Below are 24,413 nucleotides of genomic sequence, written 5' to 3' on the forward strand. Positions count from 1 at the left end.
TTTGCACTCTTTAAATAAGACAAAACAAAAAACTGTATGAAACAGGCTGTATGAGGAAGCCACCAGCAGGTCACACTAAGAAATACTAATTAAAAGACAGACTCAAACTGACAGAGTGAGGAAAAAACTGAAATAAAGTGAAATTGTTTAAAAGATGTTTCCTTTTTAAATAGATGCTGCCACTTTATTTATATCTGTTAGGAGACTAAAAACTCATTCAGTCCAAAGAAAATCCCAAAGTTGGTCAAAAACATGCCCTTATTTTCAACAACGACAAAGGCGATTTCAAAATATAAAAACACGAATGACACATCAATTTTTTTACACAACAAACATGGAGAGAGAAAAGGCAAACTACTTTATATCCGTTCACGTAAACTACCCGGAATTTTTTCACCCGTTAGTGCTACTTTTCTGCACTTCTGACATCCTCATTTCAAAATAAAACACGACCCAAACCATTAAAGAAACTCTCAGGTCATGCTGGCTGGCAAGACATCTGATCAAATTTAAGCTGCAATCAGAATAGCACTCACGAGCCCCTGCAGGATACGTATGGTCTTCACCGCGTGGGCCCATTTCCTGTGCAAGCTGAGGACCGTCTTCATCATTGGTGCTCAGTCTCTTTCCTTTCTGTGTCTCTCCCTGCTCACCGCCAGCGGTGCTCTGGCAGACTGATGTGCGCCACAGCCTCCTCCATGGCCACAGCTGCACAACCACCAGCAGCTCTCTCCCTGCATCTGCCCGCCCGCCCGCCTGCCTTTGACGTAAGAGGGATTCTGCTGGCCTACATTCAGCACAAATCCCACCGTCTGCAGAAAGTGTAAACACACAGGCACACCAGCTCCTGTGCAAGCACGCGGCGATCCCAACAACCTGAGAGTTCATCCACAAACGCGACAGCGGATCACTCGACGTATTCCGGCTTCGCCACGCGCTCGCACATCGAGATATATCGGGCACTTCCCAAAGTTTCAGAGCCAATTCTCACTTCACAGAGACAAACCCACAGTGAACGTTTGAGGAGTTCAAATCTGAGTTAGTACAATGGTTAGGATTTTACATCGTGGAAAGCGAAAAATCTCTGTGCTGCTGCCATTCCAGGCTCAGGCTTAGTGAAATGGGGGCATGACTCGAGCTGGCAGCACACCCATCATAACCCACTTTTTTGATCTTCTGGCCAGCACAGGAATACTTTAGGACCAGTGGCAGAAGCAGAGAGACCCCACAGTGGGGGGGAACAAACTCTTGGAGGGGTAGATTTTTTTTGTTTTGTTTTTTTTTTTAGATCTGGAAATGACCTTTGAAATGCCCATCTGGAACTTTATCTTAAACAGTTTTTCGCAAACCAGGCTCGTGTGTGTAGAGAGCAATGGATTGGAAACATACTGAGCCCAGCCTCAATAAAAAGGGGGAACATTTATATTGGAGGGGGGGGATATCACTTGACATCCATTTGCACCACAAAGGGCCAAACAGACTGCCATGTGTGAAGAGGGGAGACATATGAATGACTTAGAAATATGAGCGTGCTTCAGGCAAAGCCAAACCAATTTAAGTCAGAGTGTCTTTTTGTACTATGCGATTTGAACGTTATGGGTCCTCGCAGGCAGGCCCACTGGATAAGTCACAGTCCCTAGTGCAAGCGATTACATAACAAAACACAAACACATTTCCACTAATGAGGAGGGGAAATGACATACTGGGTTATACACACAGGATGTGACTTGGAAAACAAATTTAGAGATACAGCTCATCACTTATCACAAAGAAAATACAAAATAAATGTGTAGCTGAAACACATACCATTTTTACTGTTACCGTAAGACAGTAACGTCTCTTGCAGAATTATTTAAGTACCCATCTATTCTTATATCAATCACGTTTGTCCAAAGAAAAATAACCTGGAACATGTTTAATAGATGGTAGACCTATATTATCATTTTCATTATAACTTCATTTGTTTGGGGGTTTTTTTTGGACTAATCTGAATGTTAAATGTAAATTAAGGTACAAAGTGATGCATTTTAATTATAACATTGAATTACATTGCTTTGCCTTCCCTACAGGCCAAAACTAACTAAATAAATACAATTATATAAAGTAGGAACATGACATGAAACATGCTACAAGAAAATGTTCAGTTAAGTTAAAGACTTTTCTGCCTATCAACCAAAGTTTTATTTAGGTTTTACAGCTTTGTTTAGAGTATAATCACATCATTTGAGCAACATGCTTCTCTTGTCCCAATTACTTCCCATCTTTCCTTGAAATCAAAGGAACATTATCAGGAAATGACAAAATGACCCAGCCACTTCCTGTGTTTATGTGCTGCTGATAAGAAAAGGCAGTGCAAGTCTACCCCCTCCTGGCCGTATACCTGCATTACATCGTGTGCCAGAAAAACAACTCCTGCATAAGTATATTTAATTTAGTGTAGAAAAACAACAACTACATTGAGTTTGAAGGCTTTAGTTTGTAATGCAGGGGGACCACAACACTGCCGTTTCCCGAGAAAGTGGATTTTCAAATAACCACAAGATAAATAAGTCCAAAAACGTTAAATCCGCTGTAAAATGTACCAATCGGTCGACTAAACAAAAACTGCGGATTGGATCAGAAGTCAAAACTAATCTTAAGACAACAGATGTGTTTAAAGTTAAAAGTTAGCTAACTAAACCGTTCGTGTAGCTGGTAGCAGTCGCAGTAGCAGTAACAGCAGGTGCAACAGGCTTCAGCAGGGATTCATGGAAACTCCCGACTTTTCCTCAAGGATATTCACACACATACACAGAGACACACGCAAACACACACACAGCACATCCATATGGCTAAAGTTATCTAATAATGCTACATTACACTACATTTGTATTCGTCAGTACTGACTGTAGGCGTACAAAAGGACTTACTGTTAAATACTGAGTAGCGTATCTGCTCAGAGAGAGCAGCCCCCCTCCGTTTACTGGCATCACGCACTTTGAACTGTCCGAGAGTGGTACCGAGGATTCAAACCAAACTACGACTAGTTAGGCGTTTCCGGTGGCACATCTGCCACAAGTTGTGAAGAATTTAAAAAAAAATTAGAAGCTTGAAAAAGTAAAAGTCCCGAATGTTTCACTCTAAGTGAACCACTTCACTCACAAAACACACAGACTTCGTGAATCCAGAGTAAAAAATTAGCGCCGACAGCTCCTAGCTTGGTTCAGATTGTACCAAGTAGGACCCCCCGGGAGGGGTGGGGTTAGGTCCAAACTAATTTAGATAAATAAAGACCAACTCGAACAACAGTTTAGAAACTTAACTTTAATGAAACTAATACTGATATTCCAATAATATGTGTAATTACAAACCGCTGATAACACAGCAGATAGAGAAATAAAGGTGGCTTACGACCACCCTTAGATCGTTGAGATGGACGCGTCCAAAATTCCCATTGATTTTTAGGCAGCCTGCTGTGAGGCTTCCAGCCAGACAGCACAACAACAGCCTTAATTAAACTAAGTGAGGAATATTATAGACATTAACCAAACTGTCGACGCGTCCATTTTAGGATAACTGAAATATTTTATTCCAACTGCTTTCAATGCAAAAAAAACAACAACAACAACGTTTATTCAGGGTGTGTAAATAATAATAACTCTTGTGAGTAAATCCAACACCCCTCCCCCAAACGACACATACATTTAAGCTCCTAAATATCTACTAACAGGTTTGACAGGAAAAAGTATAGTTTGTTCATTTAGGCAGAATGCAGTCATTTGTTGAGTATTACCTTACATTGGTGTTTGCTGTCTGTTAATATCAAATTTCCCCTAACTTAATATCTACATCTCTACATCTAAATGTGTATTTGCGACATTACAGATTGACTTTACATTACATTCAACCTCTACAACTTCAAAAATGTTTCCCAGAACTTTTCAAACACATCTTTTTTAACTTAAAAAAAAAACTTTATTCTTTAACGGGACATTTGACATATTTTGTCTTGCCTAGTCTGTTCAACTGAACAAACATTTATATTGAGGTTTTCTAGTCAAATGGACCACTTAAAGGGCTTTTTAATACAAGCTGACATGCCCAAATTCATACAGTAGTACTCTAGAGCACACTCACTCATATACAGACGGATGTGTTGGGAGTTACTTGGGTTTCAGTAGCTTGCCCAAGGATCCTTCAATATGTGGACCGGAAGACCTGAGGACTGAGCTACTGACCTTCCTGTTAGTGGTCTTCTGATTCCTTCTATTGTTGTAATAGGAAAGGATCTTCCACTACAGTTGTGATCTGTCCTTGCATCTGAAATATAACTTCTTTTTTTTTTTTAGGTCATGGAATAAAGAGATCAGACTATTTTCCTCTCTCAAATGATGCACGCAGCAAGAAATAGTTGGCTTTGGATGCGCTTCCACCGGTGGAAATTGGCATTGTTTGATTCCACTCATCTACTAACAGGCAAATATATTTTTAACCAATGAGAGCAGCGTCTTCCTGGGTGACAATCAAGAGGCTCATATCTTGGAATGGCCTACACGCCTACCAGATCTCAATCTAATCAAACCACCTTTTCTTAAATAAATATGACAGACATCGCCATGATCAAAAACACAAAATGACGGTGCTCTGCTTCAACAGTGAAGTTACAGAGTCTAGGAGAATCAAATCCAAGGGGCACTGAAGCCATTTTGGTGGCACTTGGATGGCTCAACACCTTATTATGACTCTTAATGTTGGTTTTCCTTTATTTGTCACCCATATAATACTATGTGAAAAACTCAAAGCTCCTATTATGAGAAGCTTATACAAAAAGTCAAGATGACCACATGCAGATGTCCCACAATGACCCCTTGTTTTTCCCCCCCCTTTCATCTCTGTGTGCACAATTTACTGTGTGTACGAAGCCACCCTCATCTGGTATTTTATCACAGAAGAATCAGATAAGAACACGCCAGCTGACTCTGAAAATGTCCAAAATCCTTTATACAACCTGATCCATCCCTTTAATATCCACCATTTTTACAAATTTCTGCTTCTGAAGAACACAGCACTTTATCCACACTTTTTTTAGGGCAGTGAATTAAATAATGACAATACAATTTCAGAGAAATTAAGGTCAACCCAAATAAATCAACACATTCCACTCCAACTAAGAGATGCCAAACTGATCTTAAAATAGGCCATCCAAATGCAAAACAGCTTCACTGCCCTGAATAATTTGTGGGAGCAAGTCATTAAAACAATGAAGCTTCTGGGACGTGACATGTCTCCCTGGTTAATCATCATTCTGGATTCAGGAGGGGTCACAACAGTGTAGTTATATTCAAATAAGGAAACGGGGAGGAAGCAGCCTGGGAAAGACTGAGTCACTGAACTTTATCTTCAAGTCGTCAATGTGTCAGAGCAGAAGCAGTCTCAGTCACAGCTTACAAATCATTTTTGCACAAATAGAGGAAAAAAAAGGACATGCCTGCATTTTTCAGATCACTGATGGGATTACGCAAGAGTTTCGTAAGACTGAAAAATCATTAAATTTTCAACAGCAGAGTTTCACACAATCACCCGAGTGACGTTAACCACAAAACCCATCAAACCTTGCTTGACAAAAACAAACAGCCAAGAAAAAGGACACTCAGTGCGCTCCATGTGTGCACAGACAAGCCCTGAAAGCATTACACTCAACACAAGGAAATCATTAAAATGCAAGGATTTGACACATTTTCTTAGCTTAGATAAGCTCCAGCTAACAAGCAAAATCACTTCTACAAATACCATGAATTTAATTAAAACATTACTAAGAAAAAAAAAATTGTAGTTACCTGAATTACATCATTTCCACTGAACCAATTCAAGTAAAAATCATACTTTCATGTGTCTCATCTCAGCTTGGCTTGTTTTTGGTAGCTGGCGTTTTCCCTCTACCTCCTCAAAGTTTGCTGGACTCTCACTGATAGCAATGTCACACAGAACTGAAGAAACATCCACGTGATCACACTACAAACACAGGAACAACAGAGGATATCCACGAATTCACTTATGCTCCTTATCCAGGTCGTGATCACAGAGGCAGCAGCCTGAGCAGAGCTGCAAAGACCTCCCTCTGACATGCCATCACCTCTAGCTCTTCCAGCGATCTGTCAAGGCGTTAACAAGCCACCTGAGAGACACAGGCTCAATTTCATACCTCCTCACTCTGTGATGAGTCACCCTTGTGGCTCCTGGAGGGTCTCTTAATTAAGGTCCAGAGGTGAACACCCAAAGGCAACAGGCTGCATCTACACAACAAACATGTGGCCTTCATAGTATGCCACAGGACGAGGGCTGCTTGATTGCCTTCCATTGCTCTGCACTGGATCTACATGACTTTGGCCTAGCACCATAGACAAGCATACCAGGTAAACACATCGTTTTCAGGGATCTCCTAACAAACTGTTAGAGGGAAATACAGCAGGAAGCTGTGGGAGGTCCTCTGATGCTGAAAAAAAAAAAAAAACAACCTCTAACATCATCTTGATGCATTTTATGTCACTATCAAGTAAAAGATCATGTCCACCGCTAATTGAAAAATGCTGTAGTACATTTCAGAAATGATAAAGAGTCTTGGAAAACTTGACCTCTGACCTTGACCTTAAAGGTTGAGGTCACTGAGATTCATACATGTTCGGGATTTTTAAGCAGATGCAACTATGGTATGAATTTGAAAATCACTTTCTTCTCGAGTTATTGCAGTCACAAACCTGCGTCCATGTTGCCCGACTGACAATACAAAAAAAAGGGAAGAATAATGCATTACAATGTGCTTTTCAATAACATTTACAGTCAAATCTTTCCTAGTCATACACAAACACATGGATTTCCACCATTCACAAGTGCGTGCAGCCCAACACAAGCACTGCACCTTCACAGAGCAAGGTTAGTAAGCATCAGTGCAGACTCAAACCTCAGCTGGCTATTCTCAGAGCTGAGAAACAGCAGCAGCTCCAATCTGAACCCCTCCCTACAAAACAAACTCCTCACTCGGTTTCCGCCTGTTGTGTTCGCCTCCTTCTCGCACAGGGCACCACACAGCCTTCACAAGAAAACAAGAGGTGGTGACTGTGGTCATTGTAGAAAGCTCTGCAAACAAATGACTGAATCTTTGTTTTCCCCAAAGCTTTTAATACCACAAAAATGAACACGAACACAGCAGTATCAGCTTTACTTTGATGCTTTTGTGGGGAATTTAACATGGTTGGAAAATAACTAGCGTCTGATTTATTATCTTTAAAATCTCCATAAAATTAAAGACAATGATTGTACTGTGATTTCTTTTATGCTAACATGCAAAATGAGCTTTCAGTGCAAAAGCTCCTTTTTCCACACACACACACACACACACACACACACACACACACACACACACACACACACACACACACACACACACACACACACCTGGGAAACAAACCATCAAACAACACCGCACATATGCAAATGGCTTAGTCATCAGTGCTGTTGTTCGCTCTTTCCTGTCACTAACATTGAGTAGGTGCAGAGAGAACTGAGGCTGAGATCTCACTGACGGCACAACGGCTAATTGAAAAGCCACTAGATTCACTGCTAGATGTTTAAAGTACAGTAAACTACAGTGTGGTGATTTCAGTTGTGAATGGGAGGGATGTCTGAAGCCTGGGAGGACCTCTATATCAAATTTTAACTTCAACAACAAGTTTGTCTTGCAGCGGTTGATATTAAATTATTTCATTCAAACAAAAAATCAGAAAAATGTTAATGATCGAAAGGGTTATACTTACTAAATTCTGGGGGGTTCATGTTGATGAACTTCTAAATTTTAAGAGGCATATTGATGAGTTAATGAAAAAATTACCTATGTTGATATTAGCGAACTACTTACACCGATCGTTATTAGAGCCTCACTTAAGTTACTGTTATATGGTGCAATACTTATCCTTCCCATATCAAATAACACACACACTTCAAATAAAAGACTTCAAATATTATGGTCCAATCTAGATGCTCCTTCTGATCCCCTTTTTCTTGGTTACAAACCTCTAAATTTAAAAGAATATAACATATTTCACAATGACTGTGCTATGTATAGAGTAGTATTTACATTTAACAAAAGACTTTGTGAGCTTATCCAATATTTCATCCTTCTCACACATATAATATGAGAAAACAAAAACACCAAGATTTGAAGGGAAAGATTTTAAACTCTGGTTGGCTTTCTACCTGAGATTCACACTTATTTTTATGTGAAACTAGCTAGAGGTATTGGTGTGTTAGTGTATTAATGGATGGTTAGTGTAACAGTGTTAGTTATATGTTAGGATCTTTAAGGTTACCTTAGGATACTTTAGTGACTAGGTTAGTTACAGTACATTGGTAATTCTATACGCATTTGCTGTATATTATCTGATGTTTTGGCCCCTATTTATAAGTTGAGGTTAGCTTTTAGGAAGCACCATTTCACAAATAACCATCTCATATAGACTATCATGTTGGAATGTATATTTTGATTGATTTGTGAATAAACCAAACTGAAACTAAAGCAAAATAAAGCTCAGAACTGTGTACTCAGTTCAGTAAGAGACTGGACACTGGGTAGAGTTTAGGCTCAAACAGTCGAGTATCTGAACCAGTCCTAGCAAAGTCATTTAAAAATGTTAGTTTTAATGTTGTACGCCACGATTGTCACACGTGATGGCCGACTGACGGTCCTCGCCTTTTTTTCTTGGCTTAGCTCACTGAAGACTCAATCTATTGCATTCGATACCAAAAAAGTACCAGGTACAAGGCACAATCCACAAGGTAGTGTTAGTGAAGAAAGGAAAACAAAAAAATATCACATAACTCTAGGCCAAATCAGATACAGTGTGGACGTTTATGTAAAAGACGTACCATCATAATAGCCGAGAAACTGCGTGAAGACAGGCGGCGAAGATACAAGTACTGGGCTTCTCTGGACCAGCAGAACTTTCTGCTGCACTTGAGGAGGTCAGTGCTGGTCTGGTCAGAGCCAGGCTGATCCCTGAGCACATAAGAGAAACACAATATTACATCATAACCAGCAGTGTTACCATAATGAAAAGGGATTATTTAAAACTTTCACTGTATAGCACTTTGTCTAAAGGGCAGCAAGAGGAGTAGATTTATTTCTTTAGAGGATGCTTTGACCTTAAAACATAGCAATTTGTTGAATAGTCTGAAATATTTAAATGGGCATGACTCAGAAAATCATGTTGTCCAAGTGAGGTGTCAAGAGATGCTTTGCACCAGGCGGAGAGATCTATTTTTATACAGCATAAAAAGAATAAGGCTCTCTAAACATTCCTGAGTTATGTAATTGCTTTACACATTTCCTAGACATGTTCATTTATAGTATTTTACACAGTTTGCAGGAAACATTAAATAAGAGACTTTAAAACAAATTATGGAGGAAAAACTCTTTTTGGGCTCGACTCGTAGTTTTGCATGACTTTAGTTGAAAATAATCTATATTTTTCTGACATTTGGACGTAATCCACCTTCTCCCTCATTCTCCTTCTCCTGTTAAGCCATCCTTCTTTTGATTGGCTGCCCCTCGTTTGAAGAACAGGTGGGTGGGGCTTTATGCAGATCCTAATATGGCAAGATTAAAAATTATCTTAAAAAATGTTTAAGGGCAATCAAAAGCAAATCAAAATGATATAGAGTATATAGTATGATGGATACTTTAATAGAATTAGCCACATGTTTCTCATTGGTGCATGACACAGTTAAACCAGACTCACCAGAAGACCAGACTGACACAGATAACAGACTATTATCAAACTCATCTCAAGTCTCATTTTAAGCATCTCTGCCATTGATCACAAGCAGCATGTCCAAACATATGGTCAACACCCATCCCCAGCTTCATGGCATTGTGTCAAACACACTGAGATGATCTGAGTGGATAAAGTCAGATATCACGTACAGAGAGGGAAGAAACCAGATTTCCTCTGCGTGACCAAACCTTAACTGTTACACTTTCAAAGAAACCCAAAAAAACCACACTCTGTGAATGCAAAAGGAGGGGCTCAGTATTTCCAGGAAGACCTGAAGCGTGCCTGGGGATAAAAACACTGGTGGTGTCTCCACTGACTTCTTACCGAAGTCCGCTCTGCGCAGACTTCATTACTCTATGAGCGACTACATTAACCCTTGTGTGGTGTTCGTATTTTTGTCACTCAGCCAGTGTTCATGGGTCTGGTGGACCCGCTAGAGTTTTGGCTTTCCAAATTAACACTATCAAACAATTTTATGTTAAATTACTCAACAGATGTTTACTTCATCCCAATTACAAGACATATGAACAGCAAACATGGTTAATTTTTTCCCTTTACCTTTATTAGATCACATTTATGAATTAATGTGCTTCTCGTTTTTCTTTTATATAAAATGTTATAAATAAATCAGTTATAATCAAGTGGAGTGAGTGGAAAGACACAACACATTTACACGTGAAAAAATAATTAATTGTTTAATTTTTCTTTTGAAAAAAACTGAACACGGGTCTCACAGACCCGAACACCATACAAGGGTTAAAAGGGCATTTAGATATTTTAGTACCTCATTTCCTACAAGCTCATGGATATTTATCCTGGCATTTATAATTATGTTACTACTAAAAGCAGGATACTCAGAGGGTAATGTAAAACAGAAAGCCAAACCATTTTAATCCCTAGTATGAGCCACGCTCCAAAAACATATCCTATTTGCTATATCCATTCAAAACAACTCCTCCATTCTCCATGAATGATTTCATTTGGGGAAAAGAATCAAAGTCACCTCTTCAATTTGTTTTGTTTTTTCTTTTCAAATTACAGCTCAATCAACAGTTTGCATTTACTTGCATTCTGTAATGATCCAAATTTATAATGCATTTTCATGTTGCTTCCACATGCTCCAAAAACTGATAAAAAAGGAAGCATTTGTTCTGTTGATCGCCCGCCCTCTTCTGTTTTTTGTTTTCCTTTTGGTTTGTCTTCTGTGTGGGACTTTGTGACTCGTTCCTGTAAATGATTACTGCTTGCCGGCTTGCTTCCAAGTAATTGCTGCATATTAATATTAAAGATTTCAACCAGTAAAACCTAACATGGCTTTTATTGCGTAGCACACAAAGGAAACACAAAGGAAACAAAGCAAACTTCAGCAGCACTTGTGACAAACAAATTAAAAGTATTGTCATGATGTTTTTGACAGTGCATCTGAACTTACAGACCAATATCAAAGTTTTTAAATTTCAATCAGATCTGGATCCTTCCCAAAAGTTCATTATATCTAAGTTGGACCAAGCCCTACCTATGAAAAAAAATATTGAAATGGCAAATCTGTCCATAATATTGTAGTAATCCTGCTAACAGACAGACAAACAGAGAGATAAACTGAACCAATCACATAATCTGCTGGGTGGAGGTAATTATGGCTGAAACATAAATTGCTCAATAACCTTGGGATCAAGAATATTTCAAGTATACCTCCCTCAGTTGCAGCTACAAAACTGATACTTGAGGGTGAGGTAGTTCACAGAAGTAACATTGTTTAGGGCCTGCTTTTATTAAAGCTTGTAAGTATTTGTATTTCTCTACTTTTCCACAGATTTGTCATTAATGTGACAAGCATTAGTTTGATTATTTAATCCTGTTGTTATAGTTAGATTATCTTGGATGTGTCGAGTGTAAGTAGTGAACAAGTTTGTGTGCACAGAAGAACTACATAATTATGAATGAATGAAAAAAAAAAAAAAAAAAATATATAATAATAATAATAATAATAATAATAATAATAATAATAAATATATATATATATATATATATATATATATATATATATATATATATATATATATATATATATATATATATATATATATATATGACAAACTAATGAGGTAATAAAGCAAGTTAGTCGCTCAGCATGACAAACTGAAATGTATCAATACAAATGCAGGAGAAAAAGCTACAAAGACAGAGGATGAGGAGGTTTCTACTTTGAAACTTTAATCAACTTTAAACTGTTTGGAGACAGTGGTGACAATTTGGCTGTCACGATACAAACGATAAGAAATTCTTTGAAGTGTAAAAGGAAAGAGGCTGAAAATGCTGCTACAATAGTTGTAGCCTGGGCGGGGTTCCACATTAGGGTTGGGCGATAATGTGCAATTGTTACTCCTGACTCCCTTTGTTATGGGTCGCTGCTCGAGTCGAGGTGTGTGAGTTTAACTTGGAAGAATAGTGTATTGCAATAATTACTGAGGCTGGTAAATAAAGCAAATACTAAACTGAAGCAATTTGTTGATTGGTACATAAGTAATTATTGAAAAATTAAAAAAAGACTACATAACAATGATTTTAAACAAAGTTTTAAACAGAAAACATTTCCTGCCAAATGCAGGACACAACACAAACACGGGTCTTTCTTTAAAAGAAAATTACTTTCCACATTACATCACTGTGTCTCTCTGTAGTGAGAAGAATGTGTCATGCATTGTGTTTACAATCCACCTGTCCGATTCCTCCCCCTTCCTCGTGGCAGCTAGTGGCCCAGATGGTCACAATGTTGATATATTTGCCTCACAGATTTCTGCCTTTAAGGATTATGGTGAGTAACTGAAACACAGTTTCTGTGCTGTGTGAATGAAATAAAATACCTTCCCCTTCCTTCTTGCTTGGGAAACTACTAACAATAGAATTATCTGCATGACCACCAAACTGTTTTTTCTTCAGAAATCTTTTAATTCCCCCACTGAACTGCAACAGCAGGATATAAAAATCCATCTTCTAGAAGGAAACATCCAATACAAGTACCGGTACGGTACAGTAATCAAACTCACCCTGGGGGTCTCCACAGTTTCCTGCCTGGTGGCAGCAGCTCCCGTTTGTTTAAGGGTACAATCCCCATCGCTGCCTGCATGATCGTGATGAACTTCTTAAACTTCATCTTCTAACTCTCCTTTATGAACATCCCATGGACCTCATCACTAACTGCTGCTACACTCCCTGATCCCAACCTGAAGTGATGAGTGTCTACTCATCTCCTTTGGCATCATCAAACTTGTCTGTTCTTGCGCCTCAGTGCATCACTTTCTCCAGGAGACTGAGCCACAGATTGAGCGTCCAGTGCTGCGCGGTTCCCGCGGCGTGACCACTAAGGGTCCTGTCCTCAACCGCTGACTCCCACAGATGTCCTTTTGGCTTTTCCAAGCGAACGAGGATGAAAGGAAAACAAACAGCCACGTTCCTGCCAGGAGGTGGGCTGGCCGAGAGGGGATAACAACACGTCACTCTTACATAATTCTCGAGCTTCTCTGGACATTACACTAATGAAAATGCAGCTTCTGCCACCACCGCCGCCGCCGCTGCTGTGACTGCTGCTGCAGCCGCTGGGATAATTGTGGTACTAAGCCTTGACAGATCATGCATGCTCCCCGCCCCCTTCTCCTATAATCCCCCCATCCAGGCTTAGTTTTCTCACCATTTACACCCAGACAGATCCATCTACTTTGAAAAAAAAAAAGAAAAAAACAAATCACATGATGACACACCCCTCAATACCAGAGCTAACCTCTAATGGACGAAGATTATTAATGACAAAGCAATGACCAGACAACTTTAAGCTGCAGTCAGTCTGCAGTTCAAGATTTGCACAAGAACAGATGTGATGCCACAGCACGTTTTCACACCCATGTTTCACTGGAGAAGCCAAATGTATCTGGCTTCTGTGTGTATGTGTGTGTGTGTGTGTGTGTGTGTGTCTTTCAAGCCCAAATTCACACCTTCATCTGACCCAGTTGATTTTTCTTTTGTGATTGGCTGGCTGCACAACAAGTTTCCACAAACCAAAGTGACAGACTTTCACAAGGCGAAAGGTGCAAGACAGGACCTGAGAGTCAGATAATGCCTTGACTTGCAGTCTGCAACTCACTTCTCAAAAATGTGATTTCATCCTCAGTATTCTGAATTTGTGGATTAATAATTGTTTAACAATGGTTTTGCAACCATTCAGTCCCATTAGTAAACTTCAATAATCCATCCCCAACTCTTCCCTGCATGCATCCCTCTCCTCCCTCCCACTTTGATATAAACCCTCGGCACGCACGCAGATTAAATGTATCTTGCCATCCCCGAGTCACCAGATGACAGCAGGCTGCCATGTCCTGAGAGGTTTGAAATAAATAAATAAATCTTTGTGACCTCTTGATGAGCTGCCAGCCAATGCAAACTCTTGACAGAATTTATATTCAAGCTGCTTGTATGTCTGGATTACGGCTCTGGATGGTCCTGCCATGAGAGCTGCTGCAGATTTCACTGAGCAGGAAAAATCCCTCAGCACTCCAAGAGGGGGGAGCAAAAAATGCCAGGAGCGCAGCAGGGGAGACACAGAAATAGCAAGACTATTTTTAAAAACACTGGATAACGGCAACATGCGGGGAGAGGAGGGGAAAAAAATGAGGAGAGGGGTTTCTTTTGAGTTCACCCTGTATGTCTGTTTTTGTCTGATGAGCCACAGATTAAGAGCAGTGGCTGGACCGAGGGCAAAATTTACAGAGCAGAGTGACAGTCGTTTTTATCATAATCCAACACTTTACAGTAATCTCACGGGTAACACTGATCCAATCCACACTGAAGAATGTGTGTGCGTACTTATGACTAACACATGTGCAAACGTGAAAAAACTAAACAAGCAATCACACCTGTGAACACCTGGCACATGGACAATGATGACTGGTTAGAAAGCGAGTTATGTAGCAAACTATTTTTTGGCCAGATACCTACCAGCACAATGGTGCTGAAAATACTGCAGGTAACAGTTTGTGAAATAAAGCCTGTGAAATCAAAGTTTAACAGTTTAAATAAACAAATGATGGATGATTTGAGGAGCTCCGTGCTAACTGTAACCTGATAATAAAAGGTGGAAGTGCCAAAAAGTCCAGTTCCTCTAGCAGCTGTTTAAAGCAAGTCAACCCCCCATGTTAAAATGTCCAACTTTACAGCCAGGTAAGACAGTTTTTTTGTGTGTGTGTGTGTGTGTGTTTGTTTTTTAAATAACTCATCTGCCTGGATAACAGCCAACTGCTGTCTGCCAAGCATCACCTCCACCAAATTGAGCGTCTACACCGCGTTTGTGCTGTTGGTGCCTTTTGGAGCATAATGAAGTTGCAAAAATGAGCAGATATGAATTTTGTGTGAGTGACAACCGTTTAATTTGTGGCTAATAACCAAGCCTGCTAGCCTTTGGTTGATCACTTAAAGTGACACCCACACACTCTCGGTCCTTCGGGCTCCAACAAAACAAAATGGCAGCAGCCAAAACACTAATACTGTCACTTTAAAATATGAAGTCCAGAAACCACTAAGTATTTATATACAGCCTGTAAGCTTTGAATTGAAACATATGGGAATTTGGTCAGTTAGGGTTTGGCATTTGTATAGAAAACGTGGAAAACTCTAATCGGATGTATTCATTGTGACCTTGATGAAGCTGTCCATTTCCTGGTTCATATACGTTCCTGTTCTCAGCTATGACCTGGAGCAGGGGATAATAACTGCTCCAGGGGCTAGGGTTAGGGGGTTAGGGTTAGGGTTCAGAGGAGTGCTGTTCCTCCTCCACATGGAAAGAAGCCAGCTGAGGTGGTTCAGACATCTCACCAGGATGCCTCTGAATGCATTCTGGGAAAGATATTTCAAGCACGTCTAATTTGGAGGAGCCCTGAAGGCAGACCTAGGGCGGGCTGGAGAGATTATCTCTCAGCTGGCTTTGGAATTCCTCAGTAACCCTCAAGGAAGACTAAGGGGGTAGTGTTAGGGAAAGAAATGCCTGATCATGCTTAGACTGATGCCCACACAACTCAGACCAGGATGAGAACATGGATGGATGTTCAAGTTAAAATAATCCCTTGGAACTGTATCCATATCCACAAAGGAAATATATACTGAAATTTATTTCAAAATGTATTTTTTCAGCAGTAAAATTCAAACCAAGTTCTTTATCTGTCAAATATTATCAATCTATAACGCATCTGAATTAACCTGAGAATGCACACTGCACCACACACGCAGCTCACGCCCTTTAGTTTTTAAAAAGTGGGAGAGTAATTCATGGTTCCAGCTAATTCCTCTGTAACTGCATGTTTTTTTTACTTTTTAATGAGAATGAGTTCTGTTTTTTCCCCCTCATCTTCCCACAGGGTGAACAAATGCGGCTGGAGCTGCTTGGTCTTCTTAATGCTTTTACATAAGCAGTTTGTTTCTCTGCCCCTTGTCACTTCCTCACATGCTCGAGTAGTGCTGGGGTGCTGCATTACTAAGGCCCGGGCCATTATGCAATGTCCGTATGCAATGCATGTGAGTGCCAGATGGAGGGACACATGCCACTCACAAATCTGGGATGAGAGTGTGCAGACAGAAAGGGAAAGGGGAAAAAAAAAAAATCAGTATGCACATCCCCTCCACAGGTATAATCTGGATCAGCTGCAAGCATGTAGTGACATGAAGATGAATTAAAGAGTCAAAAAGCAACACGAGAGCGAAAAAAGACAACATTTTTCAGTTTATCTATAAAAAGCTGGGTCTCCCTGCAAGATGTGTTTCCGTTCAATAGCAGTGAGACATGAGCACCGTGATCCAAGAAACTAAATGACACTGTAGACGTCCCATGTAGATTTCAACTCTTTTGGGGATGTACCAGCTGTGAAATTAAACTGGTCCAGGTCTTTTATTTTTACAAAGTCTTTTGGGTTTTCAGACATTTAGCTTGAACAAAATTAATGTGACACAACAGTAGGGCTGCCACAAACGATTATTTTGATAGTCGACTAGTCACCGATTATTTATGCGATTAGTCGACTAATCAGATCATCATCCACTGGACGTAAAACTACAGCTTATTGCACCAGCAGCATCTGCTCTTCTATAACTATCATTAGCTTACAGCTTTAAGCTTTTAAGGTGCTAACTAAAAATAAAGACAAGATGATAGTTTATTCAATTTTAATGAAATTTGCAGATTGTTTCGGTAAAGTTGAATAAACTCCTTGCTATCTAAAATATAACAGGACACCGGAGTATATTCTCCAGCATCTCACACTTCTGATAATCAGCTGTCTGCTTGACGTTTATTCAGCTGTGTAAAAACTATAACTTTAATCTCAGCCAAACCGATTTACTCAGGAACAAATAAAATACTAAAAAAAAATTAAAAAAAAGCCAAACAACAACATTTTTAAGTTATCTAAGTGACTCATATATATTTAACCTGAGTCGCGAAAGACGGCGGTGGGTTTGAAAACAATTTGCCGGGAGTCCGGTGTTCTCACGGCGCTAGTGACCTAGCCCCCGGCTAGCTATCGAGCTAGTGGGTAACAGACGTCTCCGAAAACGTCGGAGCGCTTTTGAAAATATGTGGTGTCCTGATAAACTGAGCCGATATTTGAGGTTTACACAGCTACATTCTCGCCTGAAAATATGGTAAACGTTTATTTTGTGACCCAGAAAGAATAATAAGAGTAGTATTAAAACTAACTAGCTACCGCCATTGTTGGAAACTAAGCTGGGCCGCGCTATGAATTCTGGGACACAGCTGTTTCTTCTTCTTCGGGGTTTAACGGCAGCTGGCATCCTTGTACATGCAGTGCTGCCATCTTCTGTTTCAGTCCGTTATTACACTCTTAAATCCTGCTATTATTCCTGCGTCTTTTGCGATCTTACAAAGCTTCAAACGACACGTCGACTATTAAATCAGTCGTTGACGATTTTGATAGTCGACGTAATCGTGACTAGTCGACAAATCGTGGCAGCCCTACACAACAGACAGGTTGAAATGTGAGTAAGCACAGTACTGTAAACCACAGATCTACAGATATTAGAGAGAACACCACCCAAAGTAAGGCTTATGCCACAGCTGTCCTAAATTAACAGTATTGGTAATTACCAAAAATATTGTTTATGTTTCAGTAATGGTTAATCCACCGATAAGCGCACACTCTTTAACTGAAATGATATTTTTAACAGCATAATACAAATATTGTAATTTGCAAATTTTCAGACTTACCATTTTACAAAAAAAAACCCCTGAAAAATAATAATAAAACACAGGATCGTTTTTTGATTAAGATGCCAAATTACAGTTATTTACTTGCAATCCTGAACAAGTAATTTTAGTGGTTGAACGTTATACTTGAACACACGTATCAGGAGGTATGTGTACAATTCCAGGTAAACACCACCACATGGAAAATTTGTATTCACTATCATTTAATGGCTACTTCCTTTTAGATACTGAATTGTAAGCAAAATAAAAGAACTATGTCTGAAAACATTACACAACATAAGGGCCACAAACATGTAAATGCAAAGATTTCTAGATGATAAAAGTGCAACTATGCCATTTGTTTTATGGGTGCACATGCTGTATCACCATTTACACACAGTGTTTAATGTTTTTTTTAATTCTCCCTATTCCCGATCTTTATGTTTTATTCTAAAATAATTTATCCATAGAGCTTAAACTGTTAGTTTAAGGTAAGAAGCAGCCTTCAGAACTACAAAATGAAACCAATGTGGAAGTGCCAAAAACAGCTGTTTTTCTAGCGGCCACTTGTTAAAATTTAACAGTTTTACAGGGTAAACGGCATGTTTACATCCTGAACCTCTATGAATAGTTAGCACTTTCATAACAGCTGTGTGGTGATTATTATTAATATTATTATTTCAGTTTTAACGTATACGGTGTGGCTCCTGTTATTTGCACGTGTCCCAAACAGGCAGTTTTAGGCAAGCGATGCATTATAAGCCTCAGGCTGGTGGTACATTTTGGAACATTTCTGAAGGAATTACCACAATAAAATCACGGCTAACTATAACTTTTAACAAATTAAGTCCTTTGGAGTAGCATGTGTACATCTCCGTGTTTCACTTGCACAGTTTATAGAGACGGCCTGTTAACAAAGCTAGGACTCCAAACTCATCCAAATATGATCATGGTTCCACATAGCAGTGGCTAAAAACAGTAACACCGAAACCTCACATTCCTAGTCTAATGGCACTGGGTGATACGACTCTAGGTATATCAATATTTTATCGACAGTCTATGATTCAACCCCATGTTTAAAATGGTTTATAGCTTCCACCCTTCGTTCTTTGAACCTCAACAGTTATCAGAAATGCATGTCAGTAAATAAAAACTTATCCGAGAGGTTTTTTTCCTCTTGCTTTTTTATTATAAGTATATCATTTGAGATGATACTGCTTTATATGTATGTAATGAAATGATGCTTTTGAATGTTTGTTAACTGTTAAGATATAAACTAATAATAAAAATAAGAATCATTAAACACGAGGAAACACTCACAGTGCGAGCCCCTGTTCAATTTCACAATTTTATTTAGATTGCACCACATCACAACAACAGTTGCCTAAAGGGGCTTGAGGCGTGCCTCTAGTGCGCTGAAACTAGTAGTAAGCGCATGAATACACACGCAGAGGAGACAGCTACACGCAGGCCCGAATACAGTGTAGGTCATGCCTGACGTTTTGACAAGAAGAAACTATCAAATAAATTAAAATATGACACCTTGCTGCCTTCAAGAACCAAGCTAAAAAATGTTATTAGTTGCTTAAGCTGTCGGAGCCCCACCTTAAATTTACACAGGCACCAGATAAAGATGGGGCAAAATGGCAGTGCGCGCCACAAACACAGTGAAAGCAAATCGATACTCACTGCGGACAATGCCGGACCTACTTACCAGGTGAAACTTCGTGTGTCCTGTCCTTATGTGACCGCAGGCAGCAGAGTAATCCCAAAAGCTGAACTGGACAAAGGAAGGGTGAGGAAGGAGAGGATTTTGACGGAACAAAGTTTTGGCGAGCCTCGAAAAATCCTTCTTCCTGGTTCTCTCAGGTATGTGGGCGTAGCTTAGAAACTGCAGGTGTGCTGTGTGTGCAGCTCCACTGCAGTTTCACCCATGACCTTTTTGGGCGGTGCCATTCTTCTGAGTCACTCTTCCGGTGTCATAAAAGGGACTTTTATACCGAAACTACACTCACCAGCTACTTTATCAGGCGCTTTATTGCTTCTACTTGGTTGCGATAGCATACCCAGTGATAGCAAGAGCGTGGCTTTAATTCTTTATGGCATATTCCACAAGTTGCAGGAAACAGTCCTCGGAGATTCTGGTCTGTTTTGACATGATAACATCACAAAGTTGCTGCACATTTGGTTGATGCAAATCTCCCCCCTCCACCACATCCCAAAGGTGCTCTATTACATCGAGATCTGGTGACAGTGGAAGCCATTTGAGTACAGGGAACTCACAGACACCAGCGGTTCAACAAAACAGTTTGAGATGATTTGACCTTTGTGAAATGACGTGTTATCCCGCTGCTAGCCACCAGGGGACGTGATCATAAAGGGATAGATATGATCAGCAAAAATAATCGTGTAGGTGATGTGATGTTTATACGACGTTCATCTGGTACTAAGGGGTCCAAAGTATGTTAAGAAAACATCCCCCACATCATTACACCGCCAGCATCCTGAACCACTGGTACAAGGTGGGATGAATCCATGCTTTCATGTTGTTCACACCAAATTCTGAACCTACCCTTTTCAGTGTTGCAGCAGAAATCGAGCCAAAAACATTTCCAGTGTTCTGTTGTTCAATTTCAGTGAGCCTGTGCAAACAGTAGCTTCAGTTCCCAGTTCTTAGCTGACATCAACAGTGAGGTTTTGTCCAGAGAGCTGCTGCTCATTGTCTCTTTTTTTGGACCATTCTCAGTAAGCCCTAGAGATGGTTGTGTGGGGAAAATCCCAGCAGATCAGCAGTTCCTAAAATACTCTGACCAGCCCATCTGGCACCAAGAACCATGCCACGTTCAAAGCCGTTTCAAATGTAGTTTTTCCCTCATTCTGATCCTCAGTGATAACTTTAGTAAACACGAAATATTCAGTTATTTGAATCTAATCTTGCACTCAGATGTTTGTCTCGTTTTAATTCTCAGTGCTAAATCTGCACTGCAGAAAAGACAACTTTGCTCAGAGCTGGTAAGTAGAGCTTCAAGGGCAGCTGCTCAAAGTTCTTTTGAGTGAATCCTTTTTTTTATTTATGGCTATTAAGGCCTGGAACAAGCTTACTAAAAGCTTGAAAACATGTATAGATGTTGATAGTTTCATAATTTATCTTTTGATGTAATCAATAAATTATTTAATTAATTATACGAATAAATAGGGCTTGTCAATGTTAATCAAATGTTACTTCTTTTACTTTTACCCCATATCATCCTGATCATCCTGAGTTCATGTATTGACAGCAGGGTTGTTGCCACATAGGGAGGATGGGGTGGCACTGCCTCCCTGTGAAATATGATTGGCCTCCCCAGTGTCCACCCAACAGTCCCACTGGACAATAGTGCCACTCATTTTACATGCATTACACCATGAGAGCCTGTGTAAGACCAGTGGTGGAAAGTACGAAAACGAGCCATTTTCTTCCGCTTATCTGAAATCAGGTCACGGGGCAGCAGCCGAAGCAGGGAAGCCCATACCTCCCTCTTGCCACCTCCTCCAGCTTATCCAGGGAAGTATCATGCCATTCCCAGGCCATCTGATGGATGTAATCTCTCCAGCACACCCACGGTTTACCCTGGGTCCTCCACTCAGTTAGACATACCCACCCGGAACACCTTTCCCAGTCAGTGACAGCCTTAGCCTGTTTGTGATGTGGAGGAGCGGCGGCTCTACTCTGAGCTCCTCCTGAATGACTGAACTACTCACCCCATCTCCAAGGGAGAGCCCATCCACCCTTCAGAGAAAGCCACTTGTACCTACAATTTCATTCTTTCACCTTTAAAAGAACTTTAAAAGAAATAGCACAAGCTAGTTATGGTAATAAAAGAGTAAATCAGTGAAAACACAAGAATGCAAAGGCAATATTGTTCATCTAAGAGTTGTGCACAGTCCGTGTTGTGGTGAGAGGTTTGGCCTTAAACGTGGCAGTTTTAGGTCTCATAATGGCTGACATCATTTAAATGATTCTGCGTAATGAGCACTTTTAGCCAGTTCAGGTCTAATGTGACACTAAAATGTTTGGACTATTACTTATTGTAATTAGGATTATGAATGTAACTGAAGTAAAGTGTGAATACTGGTTTCACCACTTTGTAAAACAGTTATTCAATAAAAAAACAAATGTTAAACTCAGAGTATTATACATCTGTGTTAATTTACAGAGCTGCAAATGAGCCTGAACACTGTGCCTACTATGCCAGTATATTTGTCTTGTTAAATACTATAATTGCTTTGTTCTTGGTCCATCCTGTGTTGCCCTACTTAAAAAAAGAAAAAGTCCCCGTTTGATTGTCTGGTTATGGAATGAGGGTGAGTACGTGCAGGGGTGTTGTACCGAGGGAAAGCGGGAGTGACTAGGGAGTGATGGGAGGGGGCTGTTGCAAGCTTGGAATGAAAAGTTTGTTTGCATTTTTTTAAAATTTCAAACAAGTTGGATTGTTATAACGAAATTGGAATAAATCGGTTGGGTAACTGAAATGAAACCATGGTTTAGCAAGCTAATTTGTTTAATCTAGTTGACTGCTAATATGCAGTGCATCAGTGTGTCTGTGTGGGACAATGCCAGGTGGTAGTGTTACATTTTCATATCCATTTTAGAATTTAAGAATAGATTAAACTGAGCATGTTACAGGACTAATATATCACATTTCCTGCTCTTTTGCTAAGTAAACATAATAAGGATAAATGGAAGCATAAGTTTGTTCTTGTGGCCACATGTGAAAGTCTTTCTATACTCCTATATTCTTTTATTTCACTGTTATTTCAGCTGCTGTTATGTCTGGTAACAGGTTTTGACATTAAAAACAGTATGTATTCACTGTTGCTTCACTTTCTTTGTGGTAGTTTCTATCATAGGCACCAAAATCTGCAAATCTTGTAATTCTTGGTAATTTCTCCTGGTGAATATGATCAACCTTCTCCTTCTGACTATAATAAAAACGCATTCCCTTCATATGCATTGAATAAAAGGCAGATTTTAGAAAAGTGTCTTGTAGAGCCAGTCAAAATTTCTCATGTTTCGGACTGTCTGGACAGGGGTGGATAATAAATAAATATACTGTGCAGGCCTACACAGGGGTGCTCAGGTGGTAAAGCAGGTCACCTACTAACCAGAAGGTTGGTGTTTTGATCCCAGTCTGCTCCAGTCAGCATGCCAAATAACCTTATAGGCAAGATACTGACCCCACGTTAGCATACGTGTGAATGTTAGATAGAAATCACAGCATAGAAAAAAGTGTTTGTGTGAATGTGTGTAAATGGGTACTCAGAATAGCAAAGTGCTATATATGAACCAGTCCATTTACCATAAGGAGGGAAATGTTAGGAGAAGGAGTGAAAGAAAACTGAAGGAAGGAAGTAAGAGGTTATGAATGGTTTATCTGTCAGCAGCTGTTAAAGACAGTGAGACGGTACTATATCTATCACATTTCCCTAGTACAGTTTAACATACTCAAATGCATATACCTTAATTTGTTTATGCTTTATTGGACCCAGAAGCCAGTCTGCTCAAACAGCATTTTAAAACACCACAATGACACAATAAGGTGCTGGAAGCATTTGATAGGTCCTCAGAGAGTTTCGTCCATATTGACATGATACCATGATTCGTCATGTCCAAGAAACCAGCTAAGGGATGGATTTGGCATTCAACTGCAGCTCACTGGGTATTTTCTCTTTTTCTGATAACTCTCTATAAACCCCAGAGATGGTTGTGGTGGGAAATCCCACTAGATCTGCATTTTATGAAATACTCAGATGAGCCTGCCTGGCATTAACTAACATGTGATGTTTAAAGTAACATGAATCTCTTCTCCATTCTGATGCTCACATTGAACTTTAGCAAGTCGTCTTGATCATGTCTACATGCCTAAAATCACGTGTTAGCCAGCAGCCAAACACACATACATCTGTCTACATTTGTCACATTTTAAATGAGGTTTCATTTTTGGTGATCAAACACTAAAGAAATGTAACTGCCCTGCTTCAGATGCAGCAAAACAGGCCCTGACCATGATACTACCACTACCAAGGATCACTTTTCACTTTACCTTTCACCGTCTTCCTCCGAGTATGGAGCCACAGTGAGCACTGATGTAAAATCTGTTAGTGATTCAGGCTGTTGCTGCCACCGGTACACACTCCTATTGTTACTACTCGTGCGGTGAATGTGTGGTGATATAAAACTCGTGTGACCGGTTTAACCTGCTCTGGTCAGACCCTCTGCCCTGAATAGAGTCTCTATGTAAACAGAAAAACAATGAACAAGCTGTTGACAATCAGCAGTTAGACATCATCAGAAGACTGAAACTTGACTCAGTGAAAAGGGGAAA

General features: G+C 39.9%; 1 protein-coding gene across 12 annotated transcripts in view; it reads right to left on the reverse strand.

Annotated features, from left to right (window-relative positions):
* tjp2a (tight junction protein 2a (zona occludens 2)) overlaps positions 1-24,150 on the reverse strand; it is a 50,839-nt gene extending 26,689 nt beyond the window's left edge. For 4 of the 12 annotated variants that reach the window (XM_080304479.1, XM_026174442.2, XM_080304478.1 and 1 more), the window contains exons 1-2: positions 12,854-13,713; positions 8,899-9,028 (exon numbers count right to left, since the gene is read on the reverse strand). In XM_080304479.1, the coding sequence (XP_080160605.1) occupies positions 8,899-9,028; positions 12,854-12,960 (237 nt within the window). In that variant the 5' untranslated portion in view covers positions 12,961-13,713. Of the gene's footprint in view, positions 1-536; positions 712-2,909; positions 3,208-5,816; positions 5,958-8,898; positions 9,029-12,853; positions 13,714-19,762; positions 20,023-24,131 lie in introns of those variants that run through there. The other 8 variants (XM_080304484.1, XM_026174444.2, XM_080304480.1 and 5 more) reach the window with 6 other exon arrangements.
* Positions 24,151-24,413: the final 263 nt, after the last annotated feature.

The sequence above is a fragment of the Astatotilapia calliptera genome, chromosome 7 (assembly GCF_964374335.1).
Source record: "Astatotilapia calliptera chromosome 7, fAstCal68.1, whole genome shotgun sequence".
NCBI classification, from domain to species: domain Eukaryota; kingdom Metazoa; phylum Chordata; class Actinopteri; order Cichliformes; family Cichlidae; genus Astatotilapia; species Astatotilapia calliptera.